The sequence below is a fragment of the Trachurus trachurus genome, assembly GCF_905171665.1.
Source record: "Trachurus trachurus genome assembly, chromosome: 4".
Classification (NCBI taxonomy): Eukaryota; Metazoa; Chordata; class Actinopteri; order Carangiformes; family Carangidae; genus Trachurus; species Trachurus trachurus.
Window position 1 is genome coordinate 29,302,116 of NC_139898.1, and position 14,135 is coordinate 29,316,250.

General features: G+C 41.2%; 3 protein-coding genes across 6 annotated transcripts in view; 2 read left to right on the plus strand and 1 right to left on the minus strand.

Annotated features, from left to right (window-relative positions):
* bphl (biphenyl hydrolase like) overlaps positions 1-14,135 on the plus strand; it is a 106,858-nt gene that overhangs the window by 86,231 nt on the left and 6,492 nt on the right. The gene's annotated exons all lie outside the window — the stretch shown is intronic.
* tbc1d7 (TBC1 domain family, member 7) lies at positions 622-7,682 on the plus strand. 3 transcript variants are annotated; one of them, XM_083970740.1, is made up of 8 exons: positions 622-880; positions 1,002-1,121; positions 2,349-2,429; positions 3,256-3,446; positions 4,589-4,726; positions 5,150-5,295; positions 6,745-6,874; positions 6,977-7,682. In XM_083970740.1, exons 2-8 carry the CDS (start codon positions 1,010-1,012, stop codon positions 7,061-7,063), a joined length of 885 nt encoding a protein of 294 aa, XP_083826866.1. In that variant the 5' UTR covers positions 622-880; positions 1,002-1,009; the 3' UTR covers positions 7,064-7,682. The 3 variants fall into 3 exon arrangements, with proteins under 3 accessions (XP_083826866.1, XP_083826865.1, XP_083826864.1); XM_083970739.1 differs by having other exon boundaries at positions 982-1,121; positions 6,977-7,680; XM_083970738.1 differs by having other exon boundaries at positions 988-1,121; positions 6,977-7,680.
* phactr1 (phosphatase and actin regulator 1) overlaps positions 7,850-14,135 on the minus strand; it is a 45,580-nt gene continuing 39,294 nt past the window's right edge. For both annotated transcript variants that reach the window (XM_083970723.1, XM_083970724.1), the window contains exons 9-13: positions 12,766-12,821; positions 12,596-12,657; positions 11,126-11,266; positions 9,705-9,781; positions 7,850-8,875 (exon numbers count right to left, since the gene is read on the minus strand). In XM_083970723.1, coding sequence (XP_083826849.1) covers positions 8,860-8,875; positions 9,705-9,781; positions 11,126-11,266; positions 12,596-12,657; positions 12,766-12,821 — 352 coding nt within the window. In that variant the 3' untranslated portion in view covers positions 7,850-8,859. The remainder of the gene's footprint in view (positions 8,876-9,704; positions 9,782-11,125; positions 11,267-12,595; positions 12,658-12,765; positions 12,822-14,135) is intronic.

Sequence of the window (14,135 nt, forward strand, 5' to 3'; positions counted from 1 at the left end):
CACCGGAAAACATCCTTCAAAATAAAAGCATATGCATGCATGCGCAATTGTACAGAGCAGATTCTCTTCCATAGAGGAAAAAAAATACTTGTTCTTCTCTAATGATAATAATAATAATAATAACTACACAGCCTTCAAAATTAGTGTAGATAAATAAAACAATTTACCATCATTATCTCCTATTTTTTATGACCCATTAAGATTTTTTTTTTTTAATTAAATAAATGATGAACGAAATCAATCAATAGAATGCTTAATTTCAGTAGGCTACTAGGGGAGCATATCCATAGATATTTATCTATTTTGTGTGAGTAGGCCTACGTATTCCTATTTTTTGATTATTTTAAAGAGACTATTTACAGATTATCATATGAGTATCAAGAGGCACCTGGGAACTGTATGACTTTACTCTGCTATGCGGCTAGTTTGATGTCGGCAGTTATCAGGTAAACATCAAATAAAAATAATAATCATTTAGACATTTTGTCTACATTTATGTCTGTAACTGTTTTCAACAACTCTTGAGGGCGAAACATTTTTGTCAATCCGCTGTATGAGTTTTTTCCTCCGGGATTTTATTTTGACACGCCGTGCACCCGGAAGTGTTTGATAATAACAACAGCTAACTGTAGCTCGCATGTAACTTAGCAATCAGCACCACCGATTTGTTTTTGGAAATGTAGCACCAGCACCTCTTCAATGGCGTCTGGCTGAACGTCAAGTCGTAGTTTTAATAGAGAAAGTCAAAGTTACAACACAGAAAGTTGCGGAAGTTTTTGTTTTTGCGTGTTTAAAATTAACTTGACGTTGTCTTGTAGGAAGCTAATCGTTAGCACCAGCTGACGAGAGGCTGGAGGAGAGGAGAGAGGCAAACACCAAGGTACTGTCAGTCCAATTCTGCTAGGACATATGTTTTATAATATAAATATGAATGCATATTGTAAGTTCTGCTTCTTACGGGGGTTTTGGAAATGATGAAACGTGCAGGTGTCGCTGTCCAGGTGTCACGATGGCTGACGACCCTCAGAGAAACTTCCGCTCTGCGTATTATGAGAAGGTGGGCTTCAGGGGAGTGGAGGAGAAGAAATCACTGGAAATACTGCTCAAGGATCATCCTCTGGGTGGGTAACAGACAGTTCATACACAATAACAGTCTGGTGTTACTGAGGTGACACTGGTGGTTACTGAAGAATATTTACAGTCATTTTCATGCAGTGACAGCATCATATTTGGTATTTGAGCTGGTTTGAAGATGACACATTGAGCTTTAAGAGAACTGGGATGGACATTATTACATTTTTCTGACATATAAATTGTCAAAATGAATGAAAAAGTAACGGATGATAAAGAGGAAATCATAAGCTGCAGCCTTAAATCGCATTAAACTTCCCATTACAGTTTTACACATTACAGTTCATATATTTTCAGTTTCTTTCTTCTTAAAATGCAGACATACAGATGCTCAGGAGGACTTTCTTGAGGATTTAGATAGATGGATAGATAGATAGATAGATAGATAGATAGATAGATAGATAGATAGATAGATAGATAGATAGATATACTTTATTGATCCCAAGCTGGGAAATTATAGTGCAGCAGCAGCATTACACAAACACACAGACACACAGTGACGATAACAACATATAGTATAAGAGACTATAAAGAATAAGAATATAAACTATACATAATAAAATAGTAAAATATAAAGAACAAACTATACATAATAAAATAGCAATAGCAAATAAAATAAAATGTGATGTACAAAAGTATATACAACAACAAATTGGCAGCGTTGATTTTAGTGCAAGAAGAAAATGTGCAATGTGTGTAACTGTGTAGATAAATAAGGTGCGTAGTGACTGTAAGTTATGACCAGAGTTTTTCAGCTGTTATTATACAGTGTGATGGCATGTGGCAGGAAAGATTTCCTGTATCTGTCCCTTCGACAGCGGAGCTGAAGCAGCCTGTGTGAGAAGGTGCTCCGCTGTCTGACCACTGTGTGATGGAGAGGGTGATGGTCATTGTCCATGATGGAGAACAGTTTATTCAGTGTCCTCTGTTGTTATCTTATTCTATTTACATAGACATTTAGACACAGTATCACTGCCTCATGTGTGGCACAGGAATGGAGAAGACTAACATCTCTTACAGCATTGTTTTAGCATTAAAAATGACTATTTTTTGTAGTTTTCCCAGGGTTTATCCTTTTAGAAAAACTAATTTATACATTATTGCCTCATGCTTCAGCACATGTAATTAACTTACATTGTCCTCCGATGTGATTTTTCTTCACTGACTTGTGGTTGAGTTTTGGTGAATTGAACAGACGTGTTTCTACTCTCTTACAGATCTAGAGAAGCTGAGCACCTTCAGTCAGAGGTTCCCCCTCCCCTCCATGTACAGGATCCATGTGTGGAAGGTGCTGTTAGGTAAGAAACAAGTGCAGTCTTAAGGTGCAGGAACTGCGCATATTAGGAGGACAAGATGGTTTGGGATAAATCTGCAGTAGATCATGTACAACAGTGTTTTCCTTAAAGGGATAGTTCAACATTTTGGTAAACTGGCCCATTGCCATAATCCCTATAGTCATAGCAGTAGGTTCGTTACCTTTAATTGTCGGTGCAAGCTGTTTTTAGAACGGGGGAGCAGAGCTGTGAGCTGCTCAGAGCTACGCTACAGGGGCTCATGGGATTTCTTGGTTTCCCTCATCAAACTCATCAAATACACAAACCAACAACTCCAAAATGCTCTGGTGGACAAGTTGTGACCTGCACATTCACCACGCTATGAGATAATAACAGAACGTTACCAGACAGAGTTGTTTTAGAGGTAAATTCATGCGAAACCGCTGATGCACGTTCTCATTGTGGGGCAGTTTATCAGTAAGCAGTCTCTGCATTTGCCTCGAAAACAACTCCATCTGTGCAGGTCACAACTTTCACAAACAAACCAAGAAATCCCATGAGTCTCCGTAGCGTAGCTCTGAGCAGCTCGCGGCTCTGCTCCGCCGTTCTAAAAATAGCTTGCACCGACATTTAAAGGTAACAAACCTACTGCTATGACTATAGGGATTATGGCAATGGGCCAATTTGCCAAAATGTTGAACTATCCCTTTACAATGTTATGTGCAGAGTTTAAAAATATGCAGCTATTTTGAGTGCACATGGCTACGGGGCCTTATTCTCCACAGTAATATCTGTAAAACATTTAAATGCAGAAAAAAACGCTATTTAGTGAAACCTTCCGTCTCCACAGGCATCCTGCCGCCGCACAGTGACTCTCACGCCCTGGTTGGAGGCTACAGGAAGGAGCAGTACCAGGACATCCTGGAGGCTCTGGAGGTCATGAGATACATCAACTCCTCCACACCCTCCACCCACGTCTACCTACGCATGTTCCAGCTGGAGAGCCAGGTGCTCCCACGCTGCTCCGAGACAGCAGCCCCGGTAAGAGGAACAAGTTCAGGACCGTTTTTTTTATTTTTTTTTTATAGAAAGTGGGAGCATAACATTGTGGCCTGGCTGCAGCAGTAATTTTAATTTGTCAAAGAATCGATTGTCAGATGTGGTGCTTCTTAATAACCCGTTATTGTTTCTGTGTCCCTTGGAGTGTTTTTACTTATAATGAGAGCAGAGACTGAAACCATCGCCTGAGAACAGTTGTTGTTGTAGTTTGTGTGTCTTGTGGCTGCATTTAGTCAAATCTGTATCTGTAACATCTCCCTGGTTTCAACCTCTTTGAATGCATCTATGAGCATTTTTGCTGCACATTACATAATAACTGTGTGTTTGTGTGTGTGAGAGAGATTGCAGATGTGTTTTGTTTTTAGGAGCTGGTAACAATTTGAGCTCAGTCCTCTGGTCGATGGTTATTGGTTTGGCTGCTTCTGTGGCTCGTTACTGTAATTAACGAAAGCCTCACTGTTGAAGCAGCCGCAGATATTTAACGTTCGCTCCGAGCTTTTCATTATGAGTTATTAATCATAACTGGAGCCATAAGTGGAAAATGATTGGTTACTGCTTTTAAGATTTATGTTCAAACATCACTCATTGTTATTACCACAAAAACAACTCTTTGTATTTTCACTGAAACAGAAGAAAACAGTTTATTCCATTTATTTAGCTCCAGGGAAACTACAGAGTTACAGGTAGTGGGAATGTATCAAATCAGCTTAAATATGTCTATTTATAATAACAGATAGGTGAGATTTCTGAAATGTTTCAAGTCAGAATTTGTTTTGATATCTGTCAGTCACAATCATTATTATTTTCTGCATATAAATAATAAAATAGCCGTATTTTTCTCTATTTTTATCTCTGAGTGCCACAGTTTTTATTGTGTGGATACTTAGATGGATCTCAGGGTATAACACAAATCTGTTAAGATGGTTAAATCTCAAAAATAAGTCAAAATGTGATCCGTTTGATAAATGTGATCACATTAACTCAATACGACAAGATGTTTTTTAGCTTTTGCAGGTCAGTGCTGAACATGAACTCTGTCATTTTCTTTTACAGGCTTCAGATACTTCAACACTTCCTTTACTCTCTGCTGCTATAACATGTTATGTTGTGTTTTTTTCCCCCAGGATGAAGAAAACGAGGACTTCCTGTCCATCAGCAGAGCCATGGAGGAGATCGTAGACGATCCCATCGACTGCTACTGGCTGATCAAGTGTTTCGTCAATCAGTTCCACACAAAGTTCGGAGACTCGATCCCTCATCTGGTAAAGACGTCTATTAACAACAGCGGAGAATTGAAACCTTGTGTTAAATTGTTGCTGCTTCCTATAAAAGGTTGTGTTGTTGTTTTCTGAGGCAACGGCTGCAAAACTGAGCGTTGACGTGTTTTTAATACTCACAACAGTCGCGTTATTGTTCACTGGTTCTATATTTATAAGGCCAAATGAATCCAAGTCCTTGTCCTTGGTTTTTCAGGAGTTTTACTCTACGTTAAAGTATTTCCTTTATAGCCCTGGTGTAGTTTTTTTTTTTAGTTTTGAACATGCGTCATTACGAAGAGATCATGGTGTAAATTTAGTAAATGAAATGCCAGAAGTGATGTGACAAAGTTCTCATGACTCAGGACGTTTTTTTTTGAATGTGCGTCACCATGAATAAGAACTTTGTTGTCGTCGTTGTGTGTGCAGCCGAAGAGCCTGGAACATTATCTGAGTCAGGAGGAGCCGCGGCTGCTGAACCACCTGAAGAGCACCGGGGCGCTGGCTCAGCTGCCCCACGGCCTCTGGTTCAGACGCTGCTTCGCCGGCTGCCTGCCCGAGTCCAGCCTGCAGAGGTCCGTTTACTCTCCACTGTCCTGGGAATGTGTTTTTTTGTTTTGTTTTGTAGCAGCCCAGAGATGTTATTTAACAAACTCTTTCACACTGATTCTCTCCTGGATCTGTGCTGCAGGCCAAAAAACAAAGAGTTTAGTGTTGACCCTGTAATTTATATACTTGGCTCTGACTGGGCTGTGGGTGTCATTATGTGGCCACCACACCACTGCACCACTGAGTGATAGTTTATTTCCAGATGAGTTCTGTTTGACAGCTCGTTTAGTTTAATCACACGGTTTTCACCAATGTTGTTTAAAATCCTTTTATCCAGATTCATTCATACATTTTATTGCCTCTGTTTTCCTGAGATAACTTCTGAGATCTCTGGAAAACAAATCAACAGTCTGTCTCTGCCAAACATCCTTCAGTGTAGCGATGTCAGACCAGCAGGAAAATACTCAGCAGATCTTATATCTCTTCAATCAAAGCTTGAAACAGGCTGAAACAGCTTCAGGTTTTGCTATAGACGATAAAAATTACTGTAATGAGACCTACTGTGGTGTGGTGTGATGGTAACTCAGATAGATCTCTAATCAATTATGTCATCTCTGGAAAAAAAGTTTTGTTTTCTTAAGAAAATTATCCTGTTATCTCGGGAAAGCAGACGTAATGAAATGTATCCATGTTTGTCCTCCAAGGGCTTCCATAGAAAATTACTCTTCTTACTTCTGAAGAATCAAAACAAGAACCAGCCTGTGCATATTCTCATTCATCCAGGTCATAGTATCTCAAAGGAGGTTAAATCGAAAGCAACTGGACTTAGTTATTTGTCTGGGAAGACGTTTCACCTCTCATCCAAGAGGCTTCATCAGTTCATGTAGGATCTGACCAGGCTGGGACTGGTCCAACTATCTGGTGTGGAGACTCACTATTTAACCTCTTGTGTGGGCGTTCACAAGGCTGATGATGTCACTGGTTCCCTTTTGTGCTCCAAGTGCCAACGACAGTCGATTTAACCTCCTTTGAGACAAAACAAGAACGAACGGTTGTCTCAGAGACATAGAAACCTGCAGCAGCTCTCTGCACGTTGTGCTTCACTGAGTCATGGCGGTGCCAGGAGTCAGGATGTTCTCTGGAAGCTCAGTTTACAGCGAACGGCACAACTACAGGTCTCTGCCTGAGTCCTGATGTGAGAGAGAGGGGTCAGTGAAACAGTTGATGAACCAGGAACAACTCACGACATGAAGTCCAAAGCTGCCGAGACTTAAAGGAGTGGTGTGACGGCATCTCAGTGTTGATTTCCACAGAAAAGAAAGAAACACAAAGAGCTGAATATGCAAATCAGTGTAAACACGACTCAAAGCTGGAGACTCAATCTGGCTTCTCAGTTGACCTCCACTTTGTCTCTCTCTCATGGTCCTGTTACATCATTTAGAGAAACTCTTTCTGTTTTTTTCCTTCTTTTTCAGGGTTTGGGACAAAGTGATCAGCGGCTCCTGTAAGATCCTGGTGTTTGTTGCCTTGGAGATCCTGCTGAGCTACAAGATCATATTGATGGGCATCGCTAGGTCCGAGGGCATCGTCAGGTTCTTGCGCAATGTGAGTAAATCAGAGCAAAGAACAACAGAACAACAGAGCAGCAGCAGAAATGCAGCGTGTGTGTGTGTTTATAAAAACTTCTCTGTGACCTGTTCCCTTCAGATTCCTCAGGAAAACACGGACGCCATCGTGACTAAAGCCATCGACCTGTGGCACAAGTACTGCGGCACACCGATGCACGCCGTGTAGACGCTGGAGGGGAGGTGAGAAGTTTTCCCAGAATCCCCCAGGACTTCTTATAGCTCCACCGAGACTAACAGACTGTGGCGTTCACCGTCTGTGGGGCTTTGTCTCTGCATGACTGAACTGAAAACTCATCACAGGCTTCTTTTGATTAAGCTGAAGGAACTTTGGAAGCACTTTCTGACTTTGAGCTTTCCCCCAAAGACTGAGGCAAACTGCAGAGACGGACACAAAGGAGTGAGACTGCAAGAAGACAAAGAAGCGTAAACTTATTATTTTTTTAATAAGTTTCTTTCTTTAAGAAACTGCATACATCATAGAAGACTCACAATAAATTAATACCCACATGCAGTTTTTCTGCTTTACAAAAAGAAACATTTGAAAAGTCTTGTTTACTTTCTTTGCTATGTACACGTCTTAGATTTCTGAGAATAGTTTCCTCTCAAAACATTTTAATGTACAAGCCATAGGAATATTACTGACTCTTGTACACACACACATACACACACACACTCAGTCATAACACACACACACACACACACACACACACATAACAGAGCAACAAGTTCTCCCATTAAAATGGTCAAATCTGCAAATTCATGGACCGAGTACAGACTGTAAACAATAAAAACAACTAAACGTAAGGTGGCAGGGTTTCTGTAGTTTGTACCGCACAATGAATAAAAATAATAATTAAAAAAAACAAACTTTATTTCTCAGCAGAGAGTTCGGCAACATTTTACTGTGTCTACAGATAATAATAATAATCTGTATTAAATGAAACTAGTGAATTTGGCAACTTTTTAAAAATCCCTGTAAACAAAACTGTAGGCACAGCGAGACAGTGGGTTACTGAACTCTCGACAGAAGTCGCTCTGGGATGCATTCAAGGTCACAACTTCCACAGCAATTCAAGTTGCTTTGGTTTAAATTGGAGGGGGGTGGGATTTGACGTTTGAAATCCAGGAGCTCTTGAATGCAGCCCGATCAACAGCTCATGCACCGATACGGAGAGAGAATCTGAAAATTATTGCTCAGTTGCTCAGATTGATGTGAATTGTGAACGATTTTTTGGAGATTATCATTTTCTAGTGTTACCGCCGGCTTTTAAGAAGCGTTTTGGGATGTCGATCAGGATTTCAGGACATTTTGGCTTCAGGTTGGAGCTGCCGACAACAGCACACGCTGCGGTGAATATTTTCATTCCCGTGGCTAAATGTGATGAACGGCCGTTGGGATGCCGTCGTCCGTGGAATAAAACTGTGCCAACAACACAAGTAAGGACAGAGTGAGTCCGGTTGAGAGAGAGAGAGAGAGAGAGGAGAGTGAGAACATGGTTAAAGGCAGAAAACATCCCTGTGTTTAAAAATGAAACAACAAAAAGAAAGAGAACAGTCCCGTCTTCACCTCCTGCCGTTCCCTCTCCTGGTTTAATTGGCACAGATTCTGTGTTTTGACGTCCAGAAGCTTTGTTAAAAAAAAAAAAAAGTGCTGCAAAGGAAACGTATCGCTGCCTCTTCATCATAAAAAAATGACAATTAAAAGCTTTTGAATATCAAGAAGCCTCTAAAATCTCCACCGAGGGGGGGGGGGCAGGGAGACGACAGCCCAGAGTTTAATCCATCCAACAGTTCCTGTGATGGCTCCAACTCACGTCGTGTCGAGTCCGGTCCGTCAGGCTGAGGTCGACACGAGGAGGGGAAGGGAGGGGTGGGAGTCAGGATCAGGAGGAGGGGGGGCAGGTAGCAGTCTGAACTCTTGAGTAGGAGTACAAAAAGCATGGCTGAGGTCTGACTGAGTCTTTATGGCCGATGGAACCTGCAGGAGAAAAGAGAAGAGGTGAGAAGCTGCTCAACATGCAAAAAACATCATATTGAGATTCTATGTGCTAATGTAGTGATTCCAGTGTGAGTGATTATTTCCATTTTACTTTTTCACCTCAAAAATCTCTGGGTCATGTACCAAACAAACACGTGCCTTAATGTTTTGAGGATTTGATTGATCTGCTACAAATGCGAAGAATGTTTTTACCTACACTATGGAGGCTAATGGGATTTCTTGGTTTCCCTCATCAAACTCATCAAATACACAATCCAACAACTCCAAAACACTCTGGTGGACAAGTTGTGACCTGCACATTCACCACGCTATGAGATAATAACAGAATGTTACCAGACAGAGTTGTTTTGGAGGTAAATTCAGAGACTGCTTGCCGAAAAACTGCCCCCGACGGAGAGGCGCATCAGCGGTTCTGCATGAATTTACCTCAAAAACAACTCTGTCTGGTAACGTTCTGTTATTATCTCATAGCGTGGTGAATGTGCAGGTCACAACTTGTCCACCAGAGTGTTTTGGAGTTGTTGGACTGTGTATTGATGAGGAAAACTAGGAAATCCCATGAGCCTCCGTAGCGTAGCTCTGAGCAGCTCATGGCTCTGCTCCGCCGTTCTAAAAATAGCTTGCACTGAGAATTAAAGGTACCTACTCTTAAAACTATAGGGATTACGGCAATGGGGCCAATTTGCCAAAATGTTGAACTATCCCTTTAACTGAGTTTTCAGACGAGTGGACATCAGTAATAACAGTAGTTAAAAGCAGCTGTGGCTGTGGCCCATGGATCATTAAGGTGGTGATCAGGTCGTCTCACCTGGTCAGATGGCGGCTCGACTCGTGCACTTCCATCTCTGTGCTTTTGAACTCGTTCAACTCCTTTCTGATGGCAGCCTGAGCGACACACACACACACACACACACACACACACACACACACACATTATTAACACAGAGCTCAGGGGCCTCATTTATCATTGTGGATACACCTTTTTTTACGCCATTTTCCCCTCGTTTTGTGCGTACACACTTTTCTCCGTCAAATTTGGGATCTATCAAGCCAAAACCTGACGGGGAGAAGTGCGGACATTTACACCTATTTTGACCCTGGTGTACGCCTTTTTTGAGGAACAGGAGGAATTGGCGACACCGTTGCTGAGTCAGAGAACTGCAGTGTGAGAGGGAGAGAGGAGCGGAGCGGAGTAGGCTACATTTAGAAGAGCACAGTAGGATTTTTTGAAGTAATTGTGGTAGTGGTGGGCCGTTGATGCTGGCAATCCAACCCGCTCTATAATAACACTAGGCTTTATGTTAATTGATAAACAGAGCGGATTGTGGATTTTGCTTTTTTGATTAGGCTATGTGTGACGTCCGACAAGGATCAAACCATCCAAGTTCAAAAACACATCGGCAGCAGCGCACACTGATCTGCAGCCTAGACTGTTATTATTCTGTCACCTGAGTTAACGAGGTGCACGTGTGTTTGGAGCTGACGAGAGGAGAGACAGAGTGAGACAACGCGGCCTGAGGAGGAACTGTGAAGGACTCAGCTGTAGCCTAATGGAAAATGACCTAAACCAAGTCCAGTAGAGCTGTAACTGTGTAGTGGAACGGCGTGAAAAGTAATGGTAACTATCGTCCTGCTTCCTACATTGTTTTAACATCTAGGTAAAAAAAAAAAAAAAAAAAGATTTTCTGGGATAAACGGGCAGATTACATAAGATTCTTATTCTTTCTGCTCCCTTTTGTTGAGATTTGGGAGGTTTTTGTTTTTATTGTAGCTTATTAAAATGCAAGATCATTTTTCTGACTGATTTATTGCCCGTGTATCTGCTTTCGGAGAAGCGGAGAAGTTCCGCTTCTTTCCCCCGTCCTCCGCCCGTTGTCTCCGTTGTCACTTTGTTGTCACAAAAGTTGCTGCGCCACAGAGAGCACATGGCTAATTAAATATGCACGTGCTGACCATATATAGTTGTATACAGGCGTTCCGGGGGCGGAGTAAGAGGTGTGTTCACGTGTGCACCATTCTTGAGTCCTGTGTGATTTATTGCGGAGAGTTGTGCGTACGCACAGTTTGATTGATCTGAAAAAGGTGTAAATATTTAGGGTGTACGCCATTTTCATCTTTTGGCCGTACGCAAATATTTAGTAGCAGTTTTACACCCTCTTTGATAAATGAGGCCCCAGGTCGTGTGCACAGATGCTTTAAACCCAGAGCGATGTTCAGTGGTTTATCAACCTTATCAACAGCTGTGAGCCGAGTCCACGGCTTGTCTGCCCTCCTGTCGTAGTCCTGAGCCTCGGCCACCTCCACGTAGTCGTTGAAGCGGATCAGGATCTTGGCCTCTCGCAGCTCCTCCACCGTCGGCCTCTGGCTGAGCTGCAGGAGGCAGGAGAAGAGGAGGAGGTTAAACACTGAGTCATGATTAACAAGCTGAGGGAGATCAGTCTGTGCAAATAAGATGACTAATGTCACTGCAGAAGGTCGAGTTTGTTTAGGATCCTCATCAGAGCTGGTTTATGACTCCAAAGTGTTTAGAGAAGAAAAAAAACAACCTTTCATTTCCACTTTTTATTGGATCACTGACTTTCTGGTTATAAAACTTAATGTTTCCTTCCCAGACAAGACTAGTTACACTATTCATGATTCATAATATATTGTTATTTTTTGCACAAAAAACATAATCAATCAATCAATCAATCAATCAATCAATCAATCAATCAATCAATCAATCAATCAATCAATCAATCAATCAATCAGTCAATCAGTCAAATTGTATTTATATAGCACCTTTCAAAGCAAATAAATGCCGTTCAAAGTGCTTTACATTTTAATGGTCTTACCTTGTGGAAAAATGTGACATAATGCTTTTCTTCTATGTGCAATAATTAAAAAATCTAAATACTAATGAAATACATTTTAATGACAAAATCTTTGTTTTTGAAAGACATACATTTACTGTATATGATCATTTATGTCTGAAAAAGTATTAAATCACAACATGTACTGTAGTTGTTTTTTAACACAAACACAATATGTATTTTTGATTTTAACTCATTTATCTTTTATTTACGTTTTCAGACAGAACTAGGAAACATTAGAAACCCTACAGTAATAGAGACTCTATTAAAATGTAAAAAGGACAAAATCTTCCTGAATAAAAAAGACACAGAGCAGTAGACGCTGCAGTGGTTTTAGCTTCGCTCTGTATCAATACACATAATCAAATATCATCCATTATTACTGTGGCAGCTGTTGTTTGCCAAGAACAGACGTTCCCTCAGGTCACACACACACACACACACACACACACACACACACACACACACACACACACACACACACACACACAGAGTCTTGTTTTACTATATTCATCAGGAAAAATCATTCATCATGTGATCTCAACAACACCGTCATCGTCACCTCAACCACCACAGCCGGACCCCGACGCTGACCCCGAGACCCCACGACCCCGAGACCCACAAAACTGTCGGACCCCACAAGTATAGCAGGCTACACACTCAGACACTCACACACACACACACATACACACATACAAGGAATAAGAGGATGATGTAACGGATAATACCATCATCTTTTCTAAAAGGGGGGGCTGTAATATGAGGAATGGTAGTTCGGTCACCGTGGCAACCGTGCTGCTCATATCTCCATCTCTGCTCTGATCAAAGGCCTCCTGTCCCGTCTTACCTTTTTGGACAAATGTCTCTTGATCTCCCTCTTCTCCTCCTGCTCCTCCAGATCGTTCCGAGCTGCAGGGAGAAAAAAGAAAAAAAAAGAAAAAAAAAGAAACATGATCACACACACTGAAGATTAATGTCTCTCTCTCTCTTTCTTTCTCTCCATGCAAAGAGACTTACGTTTGAGGATGTTCCTCTGCTCCAGCTCCTCCGCCGTCGGCCTTTGACTCAACCGCCTGAGAACAAAAAAAAAAAAAAACACACACACACATCTATTTCAGGAAAACTATTTTTATGATGATTTTAACATTTGTGCGTTTTCACATTGACACTCGAATCCTCTGCAGAGGTTTTACAGCTGTGGTCGACACACAAACACACACGCAGAGCTGACTGTGCACCTCATGTCGTATTTTACGAGGCTGTAATGTTGTGATTTACATCGGTGTCTGTGGAGGGTCACAGTGATTCACACGGTGATGGATGGTCGAGGGAGAGACCGAGGACCGAGCCGCTCAGAGACGACGACGACGGTTAAACATTTTGCTTTTCACAGTGACAGAGATTTACATTTCACTGGGAGAGGTATAAAAATAAAAATCAACATATTTCTAGGAGATAAAACACAATGTGATAAAGAAATAATAGATGGCGCAGAGAGAGGAAAGAGTTGTTTTTATGTGTCACTTAATGTTTGATGTATATACAGTGTGCAGCATCAAGTGGTGACAGAAAGTCAAATATTAATTACATTTTAATCAATTTTCTGCTTCAGTGTCGAGGCATTATGTTGTCCAGGTTCAAACATGGTAAAGTGAGATTGTTTTGTTCGTTAAATCTCCTCCTTCAGGGTGAGGATTTGTTGATTTTCTGTCTCCATTATCATTGAAATCTTTATCTTTTTATCTGCTGGGAAACAAAAACAAAAAATCTGACGAGTTGCACCAGGTCGTCTCTACTGTTTTATAATCTGAATTATATCAGAAAGTAAAAAGCATATTTAGAAATGTGCAACTAAGTGGGTTTTTATTTTAAGATCTTAATAGGATCAATACAGAAATAAAACATCAGGGCCTGTAAAGTCAAGTGAAACTAAAAATGATTGTACGAACGAAGCACGGTGATTAATCTGTGGAGAAAACGACTGTAATTAAAAATCATTGGCTGTGATATGAACAGTTAAGTAGAATTAGCAGCTTGTGGTTTAATGGCCCCGTCGTCCAGAGTTATAGTTACAGTGTTGAGTGATGGCCAGAAGTGTTTGGCAGAACATTATGATGTCACAGTGAAGCTGACCTTCGACCATCTGGATATAAAACATCATCGCTTCATTTTATCTTTACAAATGAAAGAGAGAGAGATGTTTTATCTAATTGATTCATTTTTTAAAGTAGTTTAAGTTTTAATTATTCTACATTGGGGGGGGATGAGACATAATGTTTGTGTATCTGCTTCCTTCACTGTCCTGCTCCTTCATCTTTAATCCCCTTCCCCTTCCCTCCTCCTCCTCCTCCATCTCCCTCCATTATGACTCATCGTCCATCATCTGC